General features: G+C 47.8%; 2 protein-coding genes across 2 annotated transcripts in view; one reads left to right on the forward strand and one right to left on the reverse strand.

The window, feature by feature from the left end:
- The window catches only part of LOC104466180 (myeloperoxidase-like), a 27,232-nt gene extending 13,212 nt beyond the window's left edge, over positions 1–14,020 (forward strand). Inside the window, exons 9-15 of the mRNA XM_010079525.1 lie at positions 80–326; positions 725–895; positions 3,090–3,327; positions 4,951–5,215; positions 5,982–6,053; positions 10,894–10,963; positions 13,875–14,020. Coding sequence (XP_010077827.1) covers positions 80–326; positions 725–895; positions 3,090–3,327; positions 4,951–5,215; positions 5,982–6,053; positions 10,894–10,963; positions 13,875–14,020 — 1,209 coding nt within the window. The remainder of the gene's footprint in view (positions 1–79; positions 327–724; positions 896–3,089; positions 3,328–4,950; positions 5,216–5,981; positions 6,054–10,893; positions 10,964–13,874) is intronic.
- Positions 14,021–17,250: 3,230 nt separating this feature from the next.
- The window catches only part of LPO (lactoperoxidase), a 19,151-nt gene continuing 15,868 nt past the window's right edge, over positions 17,251–20,533 (reverse strand). The window contains exons 8-11 of the mRNA XM_010079526.1: positions 19,303–19,473; positions 18,225–18,462; positions 17,489–17,706; positions 17,251–17,273 (exon numbers count right to left, since the gene is read on the reverse strand). Of these exons, the coding sequence (XP_010077828.1) occupies positions 17,251–17,273; positions 17,489–17,706; positions 18,225–18,462; positions 19,303–19,473 (650 nt within the window). The remainder of the gene's footprint in view (positions 17,274–17,488; positions 17,707–18,224; positions 18,463–19,302; positions 19,474–20,533) is intronic.

The following is a 20,533-nucleotide window of genomic DNA, read 5'->3' on the forward strand; positions in this document are numbered from 1 at the left end:
GCTCCTGTGGTTTGAAACATGAACAATAACTTTGCTTCCAAAGCAGCTAACGATTCACATTTTCCTTGTTTCCCCCTAGATCATAACCTACAGGGACTACCTGCCTCTTCTGTTGGGAACCAGTTTCCGGAGGTTTATTCCTTGCTACCAGGGCTACAATGAGTCTGTGGATCCTCGAATATCCAACGTGTTCACCCTGGCTTTTCGTTTTGCTCATGCTTCAGTTCCCCCAACTGTTGACCGCTTAAATCAAAATTACAAGCCTATAGGTCCTAAAATTCTACTCAGAAACGCCTTCTTTGCTGTCTGGAGGATTGTTAAAGGAGGTAAAGCCTTTCTTGCACCTCTGCAGTGTCAGTTTATTTAATTCAGCCTTTTCTGCCCTCTCTGGATCAGCTCCCGCTTCAGCCAAACTTAAAAGAAGATTGCATTAAATGTATTAAATGACCTTTACTAGCAGCCAGACCTTTCCCCAACATGGCTATTGGCCGCAGTAAAATGCAGCCCCTCTTGTGATCAAGCACGCAGTCTGATTGCCTAGTTCCTATGGACCCTGAGAACGTTATCCAAAGTATTTTCTTTTTAATTCTTTAAATGCGGGAAAATTGATTCTCTTGTAGAAGAAGCTTATAATTAACTATAAGGTGTGTTCAGCTCTCCTGAGCCTTTGACACGCACACTTGCCACCCTGCCCTGCTCACAGGTCCCTGTGTAACCCTTGCAGGTGGCATTGACCCCTTTGTCCGGAACCTGATGGCTAACCAGGCCAAGCTGATGACACAGCAGCAAATGGTCGTGGAGGAGCTCCGGGATCGGATGTTTGAGCGGGTTGAAAGGATTGGGTTTGATTTACCCGCGCTCAACATGCAGCGTAGCAGAGATCACGGCCTCCCGGGTAAGTTGGCTGCGGGAGCAGAGCTTCCAAAGGAAAAACAAGAGGAAATCAGGCACGTTTGCAATTGGACATTGAGAAATATCTACAGCCCATGCTTGGCTGAAATTACTCTTTCCACTCTGTACAACCATAGGTAGGTGGATAGGAGGTTGAGCAATGAAGTCAGAGCCTGTCTGGGGCTGGAGGAGACACATGGAGACACATGGCCAGAAGAACATGGGGCATTGCACGGACCGGAGTCCAGTGTTCAGTAACTGACTCCTTTGTATCGTCGTTCAAATGGCAAAATCAGGAAGGCAGTTCAGCAACAAGTTTGCAGGAGTGTAACTAGGGCCAGAAGTCCCCCAGGGCATCTCTCCAGGCATCTGCAGTGGTCCAGTGCAGCCACACGACTGGAAGAGCAGACTGAAAGATGTGAGGAAAATCTCTGTGTCCCCCTTTTTTAAAACTATGGCAGAACCTCTCTCAGGTCTCTGCAAGATGCAGAAACAGTGTGATGGCATTGCAAGATGGTCCTGAGAAGCAGATTGTTGGTAGGACTTTACAGCTGCCTCACGTGTGGGTCGTTGCCCAACAGTGAAGCTGATGGAAGTTCCTGGAGCTGCTGTGTCAGTGATGTCCTGGGAGATACAATAGGGCTCGCTTTGAAACTGTGATGAAAAGTGTGCTGGACTCACAGCCCAGACAGAGGCTTTGCAACACATCCAGGTGCATGGCCAGGTCACAGGATTGCTCCGCCTTTGCTGCGATGGAAGGTTGTGATTTTTCCATGCTTTAGCTAGGAACGCTATTGGGCAGAACCTGATCTGAACCACAAATCCTGAATTTACAGCTTTGACTGCTGACCTGCTGAAGTGGAACTGATGTGTATTTCTAGAGTGAGTTTGTGTCCAGCTCCTAGCCTTTGGGTCTCAGCCTGCCCCTGAGTGCTACTGTGCTCCTTGATGTTAGACAACCCATGAAGGTGATGACGGTATAGCAAGATCAAAAAAGCTTCCTAATTCTTTTTCTGATAAAGCAAAGTCTCAGTGTCCTTGAATTGTTTGATAGTGGTGTCATCCAGGCACCATATGCTGTACCTTTTTCTCTGAATTCTCCCCATTTTTCAGACATCCTGCTCTCAGCAGAGATGTATGCTGCAGCATCATCTCGTCTCTGCACCTAACTGTTCGCTGAGTTGGCACATAGGAGGACCCATTACTGCCCCATAGAATTTTCCTCATTTGATAAGACACTGAGCTGCAAATTGCCCTTTGCTGTGTATGTGCCCCATCCGCTAGGATGCAGAATTATGCACCAGTTGTGGTCCAGTGGATTTTCAGCCGTTTGTAGTAGAGAAAAATCTGTCCAGCTGGCAAAGTCTGGCGTCTCTGTCCCACCTGAAGTAACCTGGGCTGTGCAGAGCCCTCCTTGCAGGGTGGGATGGCTTGTCCCTGTGGCTAGACAGGGACACAAGTGACACCAGCTGTGGGGAAGTACTTGGCCACTCTCCTGTCATACAGAAGGAGGTGGCATCAACATCTCGTCCAGATTCACTTACAGTGAAGGCAACATCAACGAGTTTTGCGAGGACCTCTTCCCTGTGGCTGTCTCTGGAGGTATCTGAGCCTGTAAGCTCCCTGAGCTCCCTCAGGGCTCCTGGGTCACCATGAAGATGTGTCAGCCCTTTGGCATGCCCAGAGCCTTCATCTGAGCCCCCGCAGCACAGGGTTAGGAGCAGTCACAGCACACACAGGACCAGGTGCCTGAACACAGGTCTCCTTTGCTATCTGAAATGCCCTGGGGTTGCTCCTCTCACTCTCTGCAGCACCTTCAGCAGGGTGTGGGTCTCCCATCGTTCCTCGGTCACATCACCAGGATGTTGTTTTGGACACGCCGTGGCTCTGGAGCCTGTGCACAACCTGTGCATTGCTGCTGTGTGGAACGGCAGAACGGTGGCGGAGCAGCTCCCACCAGCAGAGATCGCTTGCAAAGACCCGGCCCTTCCACCAGCAGCATTGAAATGCCAGGCAGGAGGAGCTGGCTCTGGAGGAGGGGAAAGTCAGTGGCATTAACAGAAACACAGAACAATTCAGAAAAATGTTTTGAACATATTGGGACCTGTGCCCTGGCTTTGGGAAAGAGAGGAAACAATCTTTCCATGAGGGAGAAGCACATTACTGATCTGTCTGCTCTGATACCCGGCGCCTTGCAGGTTATAACTCCTGGAGACAATTCTGTGGGCTCTCACAGCCTTCTGGACTGGAGACACTTGCTCGAGTGCTGAGGAATCATGGTCTGGCAAAGAAGTTCATACAGCTGTACGGGACACCAAAGAATATTGACATTTGGATTGGGGCACTTTCAGAGCCCTTTGTGAAGGGAGGCAGAGTCGGACCCCTCATGGCTTGTCTCATTGGCACCCAGTTCAGGAATGTTCGTGATGGGGACAGGTAAGAGAAGAGCTGGGTATTCAGACCCGAAAGGACAGAGGGAGACTGCAGTCTATGTGTATTTCTTTAAGCAGATTTGGAAACTGTTCCAGTTGTTTGTTGCTTTTTTTTTTCATTACTCCTCCAAATGTTTCTTTCCCTTTCTGGTGATGTTCTTATTCCTCGTCTAGATGACAGTTGAGATCCCAGGCTAAGATCCCTTCCCAGACAAGTGTTTTCACTCTCAGCCTGTTCACTGCTACTTACTACTTGTGCAAATTGGGTTGCCCTTCTCCACGCTGATGGTTCACACCCAGTGTGAATGTCTGAGCTCTCTTCCTCCTTCAGATTAGTAGTTTCAAGGAGGCCCATGTCACTGTGTGTTCAGACAGCACCTCACTCCAGCAAAGGGAAAGGTCTGAAGACCTTAAACGAGAAGAACAGGTACAGCTCTAAAGGTGGGAAAACCAGGATCTAGATGGATTGACTTTGCCAATTAGAAAGAAAGCTGTCATGTTTAACCAGCCTGAGTGGCTTGCACTGGCAGCTGATGCTCAGCATCTCTTGATGTGGTGGCTCATGCTTTGGGTGGTTTTGAAAATGTGCCTGCAGACCAAGGGGTGTTGCTGAAGGACTAACACGCTTTCAGGCTTTTCAGGGAGTAAAAGAGATTAATTGTTCTCTCTTGGTAAGTCCCCACTGAGCCCAAGCTGCTTCCCTGTCCCCTCTCTGTGGGACTGCTCCTTCTGGGCTGCTGTGCCCTGCAAAAGTCAAACATCTGTCCACCTTCCCACCTCCTGAGTTTGCAAGGTAGTCCTCTGCACCATCACAGTGTCTTATGCACTTCTTGGGGGTCTTAGAGACTATTTTTCATTATTTCTCCTTCCCATCCCAGTTCTGAGTTGGAACCCTGTGTTCTGACACGTAGCAGTGTCTGGGCTTTGCTTGCTCCAGGATACGGGTGGGTTGGGGTTTGCTTGCCAGCCAAAATCATTTGAGCAGTGTTCTGCTTTCAGCATACCTGAAGTCCTCCTCCTCCTTGAAGTTGCTCCGGGCATCAGGTGCAGAAGTGAGTTATGTGCCCCGTTTTGAGCTGCATTTCTGAAGAAAGGTGTCTGTACTTGCTAGCAATATTTCCTGAAAATGGGATCATCACCAGTGTTTCTGTGAAACTTCTCTGCCTAGAAAGACTTATGATGAGCTCAAAACCCGGTACTGGGAGCCTAAAGGCAGTCTGCTGCACATCTCAAAATCCTATTCTTACGGCAGGATACAAGAACCCTTTTTTTTCCAAAGAGAGTAACTATAGGGTTGGTTCCAGCATGGCAATCGTGGCTGTATCCACAGTCTGCACACAGTATGAGCAGACTTCTCTGTTTGGAAGAGGGTGCCTGTCCCTCATTTGAGGGAACACAGGGCAAGGCTTCAGTTCGATTGCATCTGTATTATACGTCTATGGCAGAAAAGCAAGGGAAATTATCCAGCTGGTGAGTCAGGGCTCTTGATTTAAATAGCAGAAATTCAAATTTGTTCTTGGCAAAGGAAATGTGTTATTGGTGTTAATAGGAAATAATGTCACAGGAGTCTTGAATGTGAAGAAGCCAGAAGGCAAAAATCTGTTGTGCCTTTTTCTTTCTCCTGCAGGTTTTGGTGGCAGAACAAAGGGGTTTTCACTCCTCAGCAGCGCTCTTCACTGGCCAAAATCTCCTTGTCACGAATCATATGTGACAACACCCACATCTCTAAAGTACCACGACATATCTTCCGGGCTAACAGATACCCCTGTGGCTTTGTGAGCTGCAGCAGGATCCCAAAGCTGGACCTCAGAGCCTGGAAGTCGAAGAGGAATGAGGAAGTTGCAAAGCAAGGTAAAAGCTTCAAACAGCAGACAGCTCCTGCCTGCAGACATGTGAGATAACCAGACCCCCAGGCTCTGAAACACAGCTCCTAACACAGGGCTGAATACGTGCTAGGTGCATATCTAGCACGTGTTTAGATACTCCATTTCATCAGGTCCACTGTGAGTAGCTCCTCCAGCACGCAGATTTTCCAGCATCAGCTTTGCAGGACCAAGCTAAGTGCACTGCTCTGGGATTTTTCTGATTAACAGACTTTCCAGTTTAGCTCTTCACAGCTGATGCTTGTGCTTCTCTGCATGGGAGGTGGTGCCTGGATCTGGGAGGCTGGTCTTTCTATCTAGGTGGTTGGTCTGTCTTCTGTGCAGCTCTGAGCACAGTCAGCATGTCCTGGTCTGGCCAAAAGCAGCTCTGCATTTGAATAGAGAATCCCATTTTATGGAAGATAGTGTGGTGTTTGATTTCTTCTAGGAAAGTTGTTGCCTATATTTGCAGTATTTCCCTCAGCTGCCTTCAGGATCTGTAAAATTCTTGAGGTTTAATGCTTTTCTTCCAAAACGCTCTCAGAAATCCCTGGGAAGCAGATGTAGGAGACAAAGGCTCTCCCCTGGGAAAGGCAGGCTGCTGCCATGCCTCGGGGCCATGCCTTTTCCTGACACAACCTCATCTTTCCTTTGCTCCACCGTGCTCTCATGATGATATCCAGGCTGTGAGAAGGAGAAAATCTCTGCAGCCAACAGCAATCATGAAGAGCTCAGACAACTCCATCTGCAGTCAGCTCCCACTTTCCATGAAGCTGGGTCCTTATACTCTCCGCAGGTCTATGGGATTCTCAGCTGGAACATCTGGCAGGGTACAACCATCAATGCATTCTTTGTGGTGCCAGAAAAAGTGAGACCTGCAGGATCCTGTAGCCAGGAGGGATCCCCAGCAGTCTTTAGAGCAATCAGGGCTAATAGCAGAGTTATCGGTCCCCCTTTTCCAGCTTAACCTGTGGAAATAAATCAGGGCAAGGTAACAGGGAGCTATGGCATGTTGCTTTCTTTTATGTTAACACATTGCTTTTTGTATCCTGTAGAAGAAGCATCTGGTGACATTTAATGCTGAACATTGAGGATACCCCAGAAATCTGGACTTGGGAAGTTGCTGAGACTGATTTTTTTCTACTGTGTGTATGCTTCTACTGCTTGAAATGTTTGGACATGTTTGCTGTCATTTGCTCAATTTAGTTTGCATTGAAGCCTTTTCAGCGAGATGGAGTCCAGCGATAAAAGAACTTCATGAAAAGATGTCCTAGATCTGTGCAAATCACTCAGGATCACAAAGCAAAGTAAATCAAGAGTTATCCAGAGCCTGACTGCCAGTCAAACCAACTGCTGGCTTAGGCAATCTCACATACACGGGGTTTCAGTGAGCTTTACTGTCAGAAACGTGGTTTAGACCCTACTTTTGAACCTTCCAACCTACATAGAGAGGTGACCCAGCGTGACTTGCCCCTGGGCTGTGGAGCTGATGGGATGTGTCCTAGCAAAGATAAGAACAGTCTTAATGTGCAAGAAAGTAAAAGCTAATCTAGTCTTACTCCAACTTTGTCCCCTCAATATCTTTTATTGGAAGGGATAAAACCCGTTTTCTCCTTCCTCTGTAGTTTGCTGTATTGCTGTTATTGATCAATAAATTGCAATTTTGAGCTGAGGCCAAAACGTTCCTTGTACTTTGTAAAAAGGTGCAATAAGCACAGATGAGTGGAAGATGGTGGTAGGTTTTGTATGGGGATATCGGGCAAAGCAGAATCAAGAACCTGTGTCTTTTTAATGAAAGAATCTATTTCTTGCTGAAATCTCTGACCCATACTCCTGTGTCACGTAGCACTATGAAATATTACACAGAGAAAGGGGCTGGCGCAGGATTTAGTTACAACAATTTTACAATCATCTCCTCTTTGTCACCCCCAAAATGGGAAGAGTCCCCATGAGACCCCCTGAGAAGAAGAAAAGGCACAGATACCAGCTTCCACCAGCACTCAGCCAGGGTGGAGGGGCAATGCTGGGGTGTGCAGCTGATAAACACAAGCCTGGACATCTTTTGATGGCTGAAAGCATGCAAGCTTGCCCAAGGAGTGGGTTGAAGCCCATCGTTTCTTGGGTAAGTTCCTGGTTCCTTCAAGGGAGTCAGTAGATTTGACGGGTGTGAGATGCCTGACCACATGGGGATGTCTGTCTCAGCCTCTCCAGGTTTAGTTTTCTCATGTTAGTTGTCCAGCTCTAACGTGCACCTCCAGCATTTGTTCAGCCCCTTGGGGACAGAGGACATCTCGTTCATCACCTTTTGACTTCAGCAATTAACTTAAGGAGGAGGAAACGACTGGCTCAGAATCATCCACAGTCTTCCTGTGTGCACTAAGCACAGAGGACCTATTTTTCCAATTTTAGCTGAAAAGGATGAGATTTGGAAAATTTAATCTAGTTTATCAGCTTGGAAATGCATGTGCGGCAGGATGGGGGCTGTCGCAATAGTGCTGCCGGGAGTGTGCCTTCCCTGCCCGGTGGAGCCACCAGGATGGAGAATGCAGCCTGCAGGAACCAGGACGGGATCGTTTGCCCTGCTCAGCCTCCGCTGCTGATTTCAGAAATGCAATTCTCCCTCCCAGCTCTGTTGGGGCCTCTCATTTGCTTTCTTTCTCACCTGCAGCTTCCCCACCTGTTCCAGCGCTGGGAACAGATGTCCATCTTGCTCAGGACCTTCTCCCAGTGATGACGACACTTCGCTTGAGTGGAGGCCCACCAAGGTGGCCAGTGAGCTGGGGCACATGTTGTACAAAGAAAGGCTGAGGAAGCTGGATTTGCTCAGTCTGGAGAAGAGAAGGGGAGAGGAGGGTGATTTTTTTTCAGTCTTTGACTTCCTAATGAGTAACTATGACGCCAGATGCTTCTCAGAGGCATACAGTGAAAGGATAAGTGGTAAAAGACACAGGTTGCAACAATGGAAATTCCCATTAGACAAAGAAAAACATTATTCCCCATGATAGTAGTGCAGTGCAGACACAGGAACCAGAGGGCTAGTGGGATCTCCATCCTTGGAGGTTCTCCAAACTTGCCTAGACAAGGCCCTGAGCAAGCTAATCTGGTTTTGGAGTTAGCCCTGCTCTGAGTAGCTGGTTGGACTGCAGACCTCCAGAGGTGACTTCTGACCTCAATTTTTCTGTGAGTTACAGTGATAAACTGATTTATTTTCCAGATGCAGTTCACCTGGCTGTTCTATGCCAGTCCTTGGATGCCAGTCCTACAGCACAGGATATTCCAGCCTGTTGTGTCACGTTTCTGCCAGGGCTGTCTGGATGCCAGGGAGATCTTCATGAGTCAGGACACATTTTCTTGTAGAAACTCTTCTTCTCTTGTCATTATGAAAATTTCCAGTTATGTCTTTGCTTATAAGTAGGTGTCCAGAGCTGATCTGTGCCTTGTAAAACTGAGCGATGCATGGATCCATCATGGAGCTGCAGACTAAGCAGTTTCCTCAGTCCTGATGACTTGCCTCTGATATATTTACCCTGTAATCCCTCTGAAGTTTTTAAGATCAGTGGTAATACCTCTACTTAACTGACTGGTACCTGCATGCACTAGATGAGTTCCCTTTAGCACTGTTCTCCTTTTGAAGCTGGGGCGGCTGGCATGGTCCTTGGCACTGAGCTGTCCCATCACTTTCCCTTTGATAGCTTGTTCCAGTCTGTTCCAGTGGAGCTACTTGTGCCAGTGGAGCTGCTCCCATTTCAGAATCCAGTCCTCTTATGTCACCCTGAAATGGTTGCTTTCACACTTGGAAGGCAGTTGTGACCTTTAACTTAAGCAACTCCTCTCTCTAGCGTTGCTCTATTGACAGTCCGCTTTCTTCTGAGCCTTCATTTGCTTACTGTGAACAAGACAATTTCCTCAGCCTTAGATTAGATCACCTTCCTTGCCTCCACCTCTCTCTTCTGGATAACCAGTGACTAAGTGGAGTTGGGGAGTAGGAGAGTCATTAAAGCTGCCTGATGAAAGCTCATGACACAAGCAAGCCCCTCCTCTCCCTACCTGAGATTCACTTCATTGAGCCAGGCTCTGGAAAGGGTGGAAAGACCCAGGGGCAAAAAGGAGTCAGCTGAGCATGGACACACTTGTCTGAAAGCTGGGAGCTTCATCAGAGCTGTACTTTCCGAAAACGCCCCGCAGGTTGGGCAAGACCTGACTACTTTTGAAATGGACGTGTGGTGGATTCAGGTGTTAGGGATCCTAGCTGAGGCTTTTCATTTCTGTGGGTTTGGAGCCTGAGTGTTTTGCTGGGTCTGAGCTGACTGTCTCTCCATGGTGGGTTGGGAAGGGCATAATTTTTATTATCTCTATATGTCCTTGCCTTTTCCCCTACTCATCAGAGATACTTACCAGCTGTTGAAAGCCCCAAATAACCATCAGCCTCGCTTCAAACTCTTTTGTATCTGATGTCTTCTTGAGACCATGTCTGTCCTCAGCGCTCCGAGTGCATGGCATTACGTTTCTCCATGGAGCAGCTTGGTGATGCCCAGCTGATGTTGGTTATTGCTCAGTCTGGCGGTGCCGTGGAGAAGCTCTCCTCCCATCAACTGGCCATGATGAGGGTCTAGCAGATCCTCGCACTTTTAAATCTCCTTACGTGGGTCCTTCTCTCATTCTGCTTTGTTTTGGCTATGTGGAGCCCGCCATTTGTGCTGGGCACAATTTTCTGTCTTTCCCTCAGGTTCAGGATCTTGTGTTCTGGTAGATCAGCTGTATTGTAAGTTTGCTGTGTTCCTTTGGGTAAGTCATCAGCTTCTTACAGCTTAGTACCTGTTTGGTAGTGCGCTGTGCACTGCAGGAGCATGATTTCCTTACAGCCTTGATGAAAGTATTTGTAAATTACTGTCAGTGACTTAAAAACAAAGCTCTTTGGTAATTTGTGATTAGTTCTTATTTGCAGGCTTCCTCATCCCCAGACATTCTGGGTGAGTTTTCACGTGCAGGGTTGTGTAAGATGTTCCTCCCACATTAGGAGCATGACAACAGCAGGCTTGATTTGGAGCTACAGCTGTCCTTGCAGGACAGCCATCCAGTGCCTTTCACTAGTATTGCATTTTAGGAGCCTCTCTTGGTCGGTCAGAATGAACCAGTTGTGTGTCAAATCAACCCCCACTCAGCCATGAAAGGCCATGATTGATACTGATGAGATATTAAGAAGGTTAATAGGCATTAGGAAGGTAACTGTTTTCTGGCTCAGACCTTGGCTAAGCACAAAACCATGGCAAGTCTCTATGAACCAGCTCCAGAAGGGAGCTGGTCTCTGCAGTGCCAGCAGAGAGGGGTCCCAGTGCCTGGGTCCAAGGTGCGCACATGAGGGGCTTCTCTTTTCCATGTGCTGGTGCAGGGACAGCAAGGAGGCTGTGGATGAAGCTCTTGGCCTTGTCTGCCTCTCCTGTGGTTGCAGGGAAGCCTTGGGAGAGCTGAGCATCAAGGCCAGCAGTCACTTCTCTCCAGTTTTCACATGAAAGAGGAGAAGATGGGTCCCTGGCTAAGCCAAGGGAGCAGGGACACAGGCAATGTGTATAAATATCCCTTTGATGCCTACAGTGAAGCTGGCTGGGATAATTATCAGCAAGGTGCAGGATTCACCTAAGAACACCAGCTCCATTTTAGGGGAGGAATGGGGAAATTTGTAGATTCACTGTAGACTGCCTCCCCTCCAGGTCCCCATTATTCCTGTAGTGATCTCTTCCTACCACAACTTCTACAACCAGAAGAAGAGATTTACACCAGGTAAGGGTGACTTGGTGCAGAGGGCAGTCTGGGTGTCGGTGTGAGCTCAGTCCTTGGAGGGAGCCATGAGGCTGGTGTGCAGAGGACCATGTGCCATACAGGATAGCAGCCGAACAACACCAGTTTCTGTCTTCTTGGGAGGGCTGGGAATGGGGGATTTCAGGCATCACTTTTGTCTCTCCCCTTGGATTTCAATTATAGAATCATAGAACATCAGGTTGGAAGGGACCTCAAAGATCATCTGGTCCAAACTTTCTTGGCAAAAGCATGGTCTAGACCATTCTCACAGCTTGTCCAGTACCCATATGAGGGAACCTGGAGAAGCAGCAGAGTCCTGGGACAGGTCCTGCCCCTGGCCCCACCACACTGTCCTTGGATCTGCAGGTGTATGGAGAATTGGGGATCAAAAGAAAACATGAAGCTCTCAGCAGAAGTCATGCTGAGAGCATGTCTTCTTCTAGTTACCCTGTTCTTTTCATGTTTCATCCATTTATGGTGATAAAAATTTCTGCTCATCACTGATAAAATTTTATAGGGGAAAAACGTATTATGGACTTCAGAAGAAAAATGCAGGAAAAAAGCTTTCAAATTCCAACAGAGAAAAGTAACCCACCATATTCCTCCACCTTCTTCCCCAATGCCCACCCCAAAATGGACTTCTGCTACTTCCCAGCCTTCCCCAGGCCTGCCCTGCTCTTTCCTAAGGGGAGGATTTGCATCTGAAATTCTCATTCATTGTTCGTGCCTGGGTGTAGTCATTCCTTGCAGGCAGACACCTGGAAGAGTGAGTCACTGCAAATGTTAAACACTGCATTGTCTGTTTCTACTCTTCTTTCATCTGCTGGGTCTGTGCTGTCTCTGTTGGACATACACCAAAGCCTTTTGCTACTGGAAGTGTTCCCCCATGTAGTGGTGGAGAGGAGCACGAGCCGGGATTCCAGCCCTGCTCTGCTAGCCCCCCGCCCCCCTCCATCACATCCCTGCTCGGTTGGGTAACCAAGATAGAGCACTTCTCTGGGAAATCAGGGAATAATGCAGTGGGAAGGCATGCTGAAGCAGCTGAAGCTTTTACTTTAAGCAAGGCCAACTCCAAAGATAGACGAGTTGCTCTATGCCTTCTCCAACCAAGTTTGGAGTAAGCCCAAGGAAGGACATTCCAGAACCTCTCTGAGCTTTTTAGGAAAGATTATTTGCAGCTGCACGTACATTTGCCTTTATAACAACCTCACCCTGGGAGCTCATGGTTAGCTGACCTCTAAACCCTTTTCCTAATTGCTGTTAAACAGGCAGGACCTTCCCTGCTGGAGAAAGAACCACAGTTAGCTTTTCCTTTGCCCCCCCACTTTTCCCACCTGCAAGTTTTGCCAGGGCTGACTCTAAAGCTGTGCTACATGTGGCCAAGATTTCTCCGCATTGAGCAGGCTGGTCCTCAGGTCAGGACAGCTCACCGTGTCCACAGTCGATCTGGGCATGCTGATGAGCTTCTGGAAAACCCAACTCTGTGTCCAGTATGTGCACATTGTCGTGTGTGGAGCAAGTCTGGTGCTTGCTGGGAGTCTGTTGTACCCCACCACAACTGTGCCTTCAGCACAGCTCTGTCACCACTCAGCTTTTTCTGGAGGACCCAGAGAAGCACAGTAGGGTCCTGAGATACCAGGGCTAGCTTTTGATGTAACGTTTTTTATGGGTTTCTGTGCAGGCAGGGAGCATGCCCTCTTCTTTTCATAGAATCACAGAATCATTAAGGTTGGAAAAGACCTCAAGGATCATCAAGTCCAACCGTCAACGCAACACCACCCAACCCACTAACCCATGTCCCGCAGCACCACATTGACACGTTTCTTGAACCCCCCCAGGGATGGTGACTCCACCACTGCCCTGGGCAGCCTGTTCCAATGCCTCATCACTCTTGCAGTGAAGAAATTTTTTCTAATATCCAGCCTAAACCTCCCCTGGTGCAACTTGAGGCCGTTTTCTCTTGTTCCATCACTTGTTACTTTGGAGAAGAGCCCAGCACCCACCTCACTGCACCCTCCTTTCAGGTAGTTGTAGAGAGTGATGAGGTCTCCTCTCAGCCTCCTCTTCTCCAGACAAAACAACCCGAGCTCCCTCAGCTGCTCCTCCTTTGTGAAGCCCTTCTTCACAGTTCTGTTTTACCTCCCTTGCGTGGCTCTGGTAGCAACACTTCTGGATCTCATTTCCTAGCACACCTGTACAGACATGCAAGAAAGTTAAAAAATAACATAGACATTCCCGAGAGCCTCAGGTGAGGGTCTGTGCAGGCAGCATCTTGTCTCCACTGGCCAGAACAAGGGCCACTGGGTGCAAGAGCAGAAGAGCGAGGCAACAGCTCCCCAGTACAGCCTTTGGGCTTGCAGTAGTCCTTTGCTCAGGTGCTGCCCAAGAGGAGTATGACACACTTTGTCCAAACAGAGTTCTGGGGAGTTCTGGGTAAGATTTCTCTCATCTCAAAGTGTGTTTCTGGAAGAAAGGACTCTGCTGAATGGGTGTACATAGCTCAGAGCACAGCCAGTTTGTATGTGCTGTGTTACAGACATCTCATTCTCTTGGCCATGGTCCAGACAGACCCTGAGGTCTTTCAATGTGAAAACTTACTCCACGTGAGTCACGGCATCAGGTGTATTTGAGAAAGAGCATACGGGGCAGATTCACCTGTTTCTGTAGTTGTGATTTTTGCAGCCTCTGTGGACAGGGAAAGTCTGATTTGGGTTTCTGCTTTGTGCATCTGGGCTATGACTGGGTTGGCATGTGAAAGCTGTCGGTGTTTTTCTCTTCATTTCTGTCTTGTTCCTTGGTTTGCACCGATCTCTCTGCTATATCTTCTTTTGCTCTTCTACACCAGTCACACATTTCCTCCCCCCTCTCTGACCTTCCTGTCTCATTTTTCCAGGGAAAAGCATCATCCAGATCCTGGCAGAAGTGGAGACCCTGGTCTTGGGCCCAGATGATGTTCCCAAGCTCACTGAGCAGGTCTGTGACTCCATGCTCACCACATATTGGGGGATATCAGGGATGACGAACGGGGCTTCCCATTAGCGATCCTGTCTTCCAGCTCTAGCTGTGTGTGTAGCAGCCAAGGGGAAGGGCTGGCAACCACAAGAAGGTCTGGCAGCAGAGACAAGCAGGGACTGCAATCCTGCCACACCGGAGACAGGCGAAATATCCACAGAGGAAGAAAGTGGAGGTGATGAAATGGTTGTCGTGTTCCTTCCAGAGAACTGTGCCACCTGTGTGACAGACACACCATGCAGGGCATTCATTTGTAATCGTAACTCTGAGACCTTCTCTCCAGCTGGATCCCAGGCAGAGCCGGACCCTTCCTGTGAGCATCTTATAATCAACTTTTCCTATGCCAGACTAACAAGGTGGAGGGATTTATCCCCAAGGCCATTGCCGTCCTGCCTGGGGAAGCAGCTGTCCTGGGGTTTTAAGCGCTGCCACATTCCCCTGGAAGTGCACTCAGGAGCAGGCACTGTCTCCTGCCTCTTTCCATGGGCTGGACTTGGGAGGTACCTCTGCCATGGGAGGAGAAATCCAAGGTAGCTTCAGGAGGGGAGAATTAAAGAGCTCACAGGTGTCTGCAGGGGTTTGTGGTTTCTTTATTTCTCTTAGCCTTCCTTTTAAGCAAAGCAAGAATTTGCTTTCACTGGTTGGGCAGATCTTGAAAGTGTGAGGGGAGCATTCCTGGGCACTCAAGAAACCAGAGGCAAACAGCAGAAATGTGTTGCTTAACACCCTCACCGTGCCCTGATAATCTCATAACACAACCCCTTTATTTCTCAGTCCAAATACACGCTGGGAGTCGCAGCCCCTGATTTCTGAATGCTGCCTGGTTTTGCCCCATCTTCTACATGTCAGAGGGAGGCAAGATACCCTCCTTTGCCCAGGGTCACCACAGCCTATCCTCGTTCCCCAGGTGCTGGGGGCTCATGGACCAGTGCTGTCCCCATGCTCCATCACTCCCTGGGGTCCCCAGCGGCCCTGCGGGTCTCCCCTGGCCATGGGTGGGCAGTGTGGGGCACTGGGCTGAGATGGGCAAGACTCACCAGCACATCCCCCTCCATGGCAAAGGACGCACGAAGGTGCCATAGACGTGGGATTTTACCAAGCATCTCCTTCATGAGTCCTCCTCAGAGAGGCACATCCTCCGCCCACAGCCTACACTCGTGGCTACCTTAAGCTGACACCTTCTTGCTCCCAGTTCCCTCCTTCTCTCCCAGGGGAGAGATGGAAACTTAATATGATTTTTACATGTTTGGTATTTATTGACTTAATATGATCTTGGGAGCAATCATCCCAGCCAGATGATATTTTTTTAGCCTTAATTCTTGTGGTTTACATACCAGCCATCTTATGGTTTGCTTTGTTATGCTGATACTTTTAGCTATGAACCATAGCCAAAGAATGTTTTGGACAGATGTTTGACATACCAGAACTGATGCCAACTGTGGATGAGTGCATACAACGTGTTTTATTAATGCCCAGCACACCCAAACACACACACACACGTGTTCACTATAGGATTTAAATAAAGGATGTGTCTAGGCTTCAAGATGCAGCTGTCATTCTGCAGTGTCTTCAATGACTGAAAATCTCACTGCTAATTAGAAACAGCCCAAACAGTTTATGCTCTAAACAAGGAGATAAGGAAAGTTTTGATGAAGATTAAATGAACTTGCTAATTTCTGAACAGGTACAAAGAATATGGATTTTGATTTCGAAATGCAAACATGCCATTTTCCAGATTTGACACCCATTCGGAATGGGAAGCAAAAAAATTTGTCTTGATTGTGGCTTTAGAGAGTCATAGAGCATCTAGCACCTAAACAAGTCTTGCATACCTCTGAACAGTTTTTTTTAGGGCAACACACAATAAAATGTCATTCCCCTTCCATTTGTAGCCTTACATTACTGGAAGCTTTTACAAATAAATTATATAAAAATCACAGTATAGCAAATAAAACAATAGACTTAGTCTTGAGCTCCTCTCTGGGAAATCATGTGCAGTCAGCTGAGCATGATGTACAGGCAGCGGTTTCCCAAAAGCAGCTCAGTGCCACCATTAGGAATTTCCAACGCTGGTCTGATTATCAGCAGGATTAGAAACTGTCAATGAAGCAGAAAAAGCTACTGAGGCAGAAAGACTTTCCTGGACACAATATTTCTCCCCGTGCTTTTATTTGACTCTATAGCTTAAAATAGTCACTGCTCAATGGGTGACAGAATACTGGGTCATCCCTGTGTCCTTGTACCTCTGGGACACCACGGCACTTCCAGCCTTGTCAAAAGAGATCACCAGTGACCTAACATCAGACAGCTTTTGGATGAGTGTTTTGGGGGCAATTTCTTGGCACTTGAAAAAGTTCAACTTTTAGCAGTTGTTTTCGAACCCCCTGGGATTTCACCATCTCTGGGTTGTGCAAACACAGTTCAGCTTCCTCACACCCTGGTAATAAAAAAGCCACAGGAAGCAGCTCAGCAAATTTCAGTGACCATAAGACTAAGTTAATAAAATAAATCAAGAGGCTTCTATTGCTCAGAGAGAAGGTGAGCATCAGCTGGACTCGGTTCCTAAAGAGTGAAGTCACCATAATTTAGCCTGTGTATCAAGTGCAAATGTCTTTCTCAAACTGCACTGTCTCAAATACAGTTCATCAAACTCAATACGGGAACTGCATGGAGATGCTTTGTCATCTGTGCCTTGCAGACAGACAGAGTAGGTGATCCCAGGTATTGTGATAATCTATAAATGGGTTGCCAGAAGGAATCACAGAATCACAGAATCATTAAGATTGGAAAAGACCTCAAGAATCATTTCAATCCATTCCATCTTGTCATACCCATGTTCTGCAAGTCTCTGTTCTCCCTACATCATTTTCAACTGGGAGAGCCCATGCCAAAAGCAGACCAGTAGGAGGACACAGCTAGGGTCCTCATCTTTTATATGAAACCATTGTTTTACTGTCTGTCGGGATGTGGCACACCATAATCTCTGACTGTGCGTTAAACTACTGGTGTGTGAGGCCATACAGTGTCAAAACAACTCCAGAGGTACCTTACAATGCTTTAAAGCTTTAGGTAAGGCAAGGGGAGAGCAGGGTCTTGGAACAGCAAAGGAAGAATTTGGAGCGGGTTAGCTGATTCTGATTGATTTCTTCATGGACACTCTTCCTGGGAAGTAAGACTCCATTTGTCCTGGAATAAGGTATTTAGAGAAGGACCTGTTCAAACAGCCAGAACAGACTGGATTTTCAGGGATTTCCCTTCTAGTTGAAGAGGAAGAGGCAGGCTAGTAAGGGATGATGAAGGTGATGGATTGCAGGGAGACTATGCTAACAGCACCTCTGCCTCAAGTGGCGTCTGAATGGGGCTGAATGGATGGTCAAAGTCTTTTCGGGGGCAGAGTCATTGTGATGACCTTAATTCTTTTATTTCTTTAGGCGCAGAAGAGTCTGACCTTGTAGGGCATTTCTTATTTTTGACAGACCTCAGACAACTGCATACCTTGTGTGCCACTCTCAGGCTCATCTCTCCAGGGTGAGAGGTCGAGCGTTTCGATCTCATGGCAGTCAACAAAGTTCTCACGATAACTGTTGACCTTGAACACATCTCTGGGTATCTTTTTGATACGAGTATTGTCACAGAGCACCGCTGACAGTGAGATTTTTCCCAGTGCAGTCAACTGCTGCGGAGTGAAAACTCCTGGTTTCTCCCACCAGAACCTGCAATGATATTTTCAGAAGCAGCTTAGAGTCTCCTTGAAAGTGTTTGGTGCTGGTTACTTGCCAAGATGAGAATCTGCCAAGGTGTGTCTCTGCTCAGATCTACCTTGATTCATCAGGCAGTAGGCACACCCCTTTGGAAAGAGGCGCCTCCAGGTCTGGATTCTGCCACTCATCTGCAAGTGCAGAGAGCCCACCTCTTCCACGCAGCAACACCAGGGTGCTGGGATGCATTGATTGATCCTCCCCTTTTGTACCCACAGAGCAAATATCACCTCAGGGAGAGACTACTGGAGATCACCCATGGCCTGGAGCTGGTGCTCCTCAACCATACGGGTCTGTAGGAACGGGCTGCAGAAAAGAGCCCTTTGGCAACTGGGCTAAAATCAGGGTGTGAGCCTTGCTCGGAGCACTCACTGCCATGTTGGGGATGGGCTGGAATAGTGTGTTCCATAAAATGTCAGCTTTTTTTCCCATAATACCTGCCATGGGGAGGGTTTGTTTGGGGACCTACTTACCTGTCCCCATCACGCAGGTTCCTGAACTGGGTGCCGAGGAGGCAGGCCAGGAGGGGTCCCACTCTGCCCTGGGGAACAAAGGGCTCTGCGATTGCCCCAATCCAGAAGTCAATATTGGCTGGTGTCCCATACAACTCTATGAACTTCTTGGCCAGCTTGGAATTGCCTAGCACCTCAGATAATTCATCCATGTTTTGAGGCTGGGAGAGCCCACAGAAGCGCCTCCAGGCATTGTATCCTGCAAAAGCGGGAGCAGCAGCCGATCAGCGCCCATGTCTCCGACCATCTGCCTAGGCTCAGGAGCTAAACAGATCCCTTGGCCCATGAGCAACGTCTGATTCTTCTCATGTCATTAAAGGATCTGGAACACATTGTCTAGATAGAGGCAGTGACAGCAAGTGCCATGTTTTCAAAGGTCCTTTTTGTATGCACGTGCTGAACTAACAATTTGGTTGTCTTCACACACGACTGCAGGTTCATCACGTCCTTTTGGTTAGAGCTACCTAGTGCTGAGGGTGAACGCACCAGTTCTTGCAGTTTTGGGATGCAAAATTTCTGGGAACAAAATCCTAGTAAAGAGCAACATTTGGTTGTGCTTAATCCAAGAGCACCAGTTCTTCCCCAGCCCCTGGGGGCAATCACACCTGTGAGTGCAAGGCACTTCTGCATGGATTGTCCAAAGGCACAAAATAAGCATTGATGGGCAAAGAACAAAGCACAGATGATCTGTCTAGCCCACATGAGAGATGACCTTGGTTGCTTGAGTCTGTACCGTCTGCACCCTGCCTGCTCTGTCTTTGCAATACACCATTGTTTCTACCTCTGTTTAATAAATACACTATCCCAACTATCATCTTTGCTTTCCAATCTTTCTGTCTTTGCCTTAAATCCCTCAGAAAAAGATTTTTTATAATACAGAGACCTTTTCTTTCCTGAGCTCGACTGTCTGTCCATCCTTCCCCCTCAAATCAAGGTACTGTTTCTTCCCATTGCTGGGAACAACATTTGTGGAACTACTCTAAACAGCAGAAGAAAGAAAAGTATTGTTCACAGGATGTGTGGACTTGTGTCTCCTTACCTGGAAGGCCATGGTCTCTTCCCCGTTGCATGTTCAGGGCTGCTAGATCCAGACCCATGATCTCTGTCTGTTCAAAAAGGTGGTTCTGGAGCTCCTCAACGAGCATTTGATTCTGTTTCATCAGTTTTGCATGATCAACCACCATGCCCCGTATCAGTGGGTCGATGCCGCCTGCATTCATTGCAAATCAGGAAAAGACCTTCTGTGTCATCTTCCAACTTTGACAGTCCCATTTGTGCAGCTGGAACAGTGCTGCATTAGATGTCTTTTCTGCTCTGGGCTGTGTGGAGCCCACCTAGCTCCACATCTCCGTTTCAGCATATGTCAGTGCATATGTACATACCCAGACGTGCTAGTAGATGAGGCCTCCCTTTAGTAACTAGATTCCCCTCCCCTCCTCATCCCCATTCCTCAACCTTCCCTTCTGCAGCCCTAAATTCACTTGTTGCCCACTGGGACCTCCAGGTCACTTTCTGCAGAGCTGCTCCTTAGCCCGTCAGTCCCCAGCTCGTACTGATACATGGGGTTCTGTTCAAGGTTTAGGTTTTGCCTTTGATTTTGTTTAAAATTAGCTATTAATTGACATTTATTAAAACATATAATGCAATGATAGAATCAGTTCCTGTCTGCCTATGTCTTTTTCATAGCCATTAAGGTGACAATATCAGTAAAACACAGGAAAACTTTCTGCACGTATTTTGGCATGTTTTCTATAACTAGTTATCTAACTCATTGTGGAACAGACATTTGTCTTCCTTGGAATGATTCATGTCTGGAGATATCAGATCCCACATCTCCCTTTAGAACCATGAAGAGAGGTGGCCACCACTAGGCTGCAATTATCCTGTCTTAGCTCAGTTAGAGTGGACATATCACCCGCTGGCAATGCCTACTAATTACAGGGGGATATAATAGCTTAGATTGACCTGAATTTTGGTTGAGTGACATTTGGTGCTGTGAGTCTCATGTCTCCCAAAGGGCACGTGCAGCAACTCTATCTGAGCGGATGCACAATGCTCATGCTGTCCTGTCTTGGTAGGCTGAGAGATGTACGGCAACTTAAGAAGGTTTGAGCCGTTACATCTTCTGGTTATTTTCTGACATGTTCAGAATATGAATGCAATTATCGTGCAATGAACTGAGGAAGACAACACTGAAAAACTGTGTGGGGGAAGCTACGGAACTGAATGTTCCCATGCAAAATCTGGCTCCAACGTGGCTTTTTCAGCAG

The sequence above is a fragment of the Pterocles gutturalis genome, unplaced genomic scaffold, assembly GCF_000699245.1.
Source record: "Pterocles gutturalis isolate BGI_N339 unplaced genomic scaffold, ASM69924v1 scaffold8944, whole genome shotgun sequence".
Lineage (NCBI taxonomy): Eukaryota > Metazoa > Chordata > Aves > Pterocliformes > Pteroclidae > Pterocles > Pterocles gutturalis.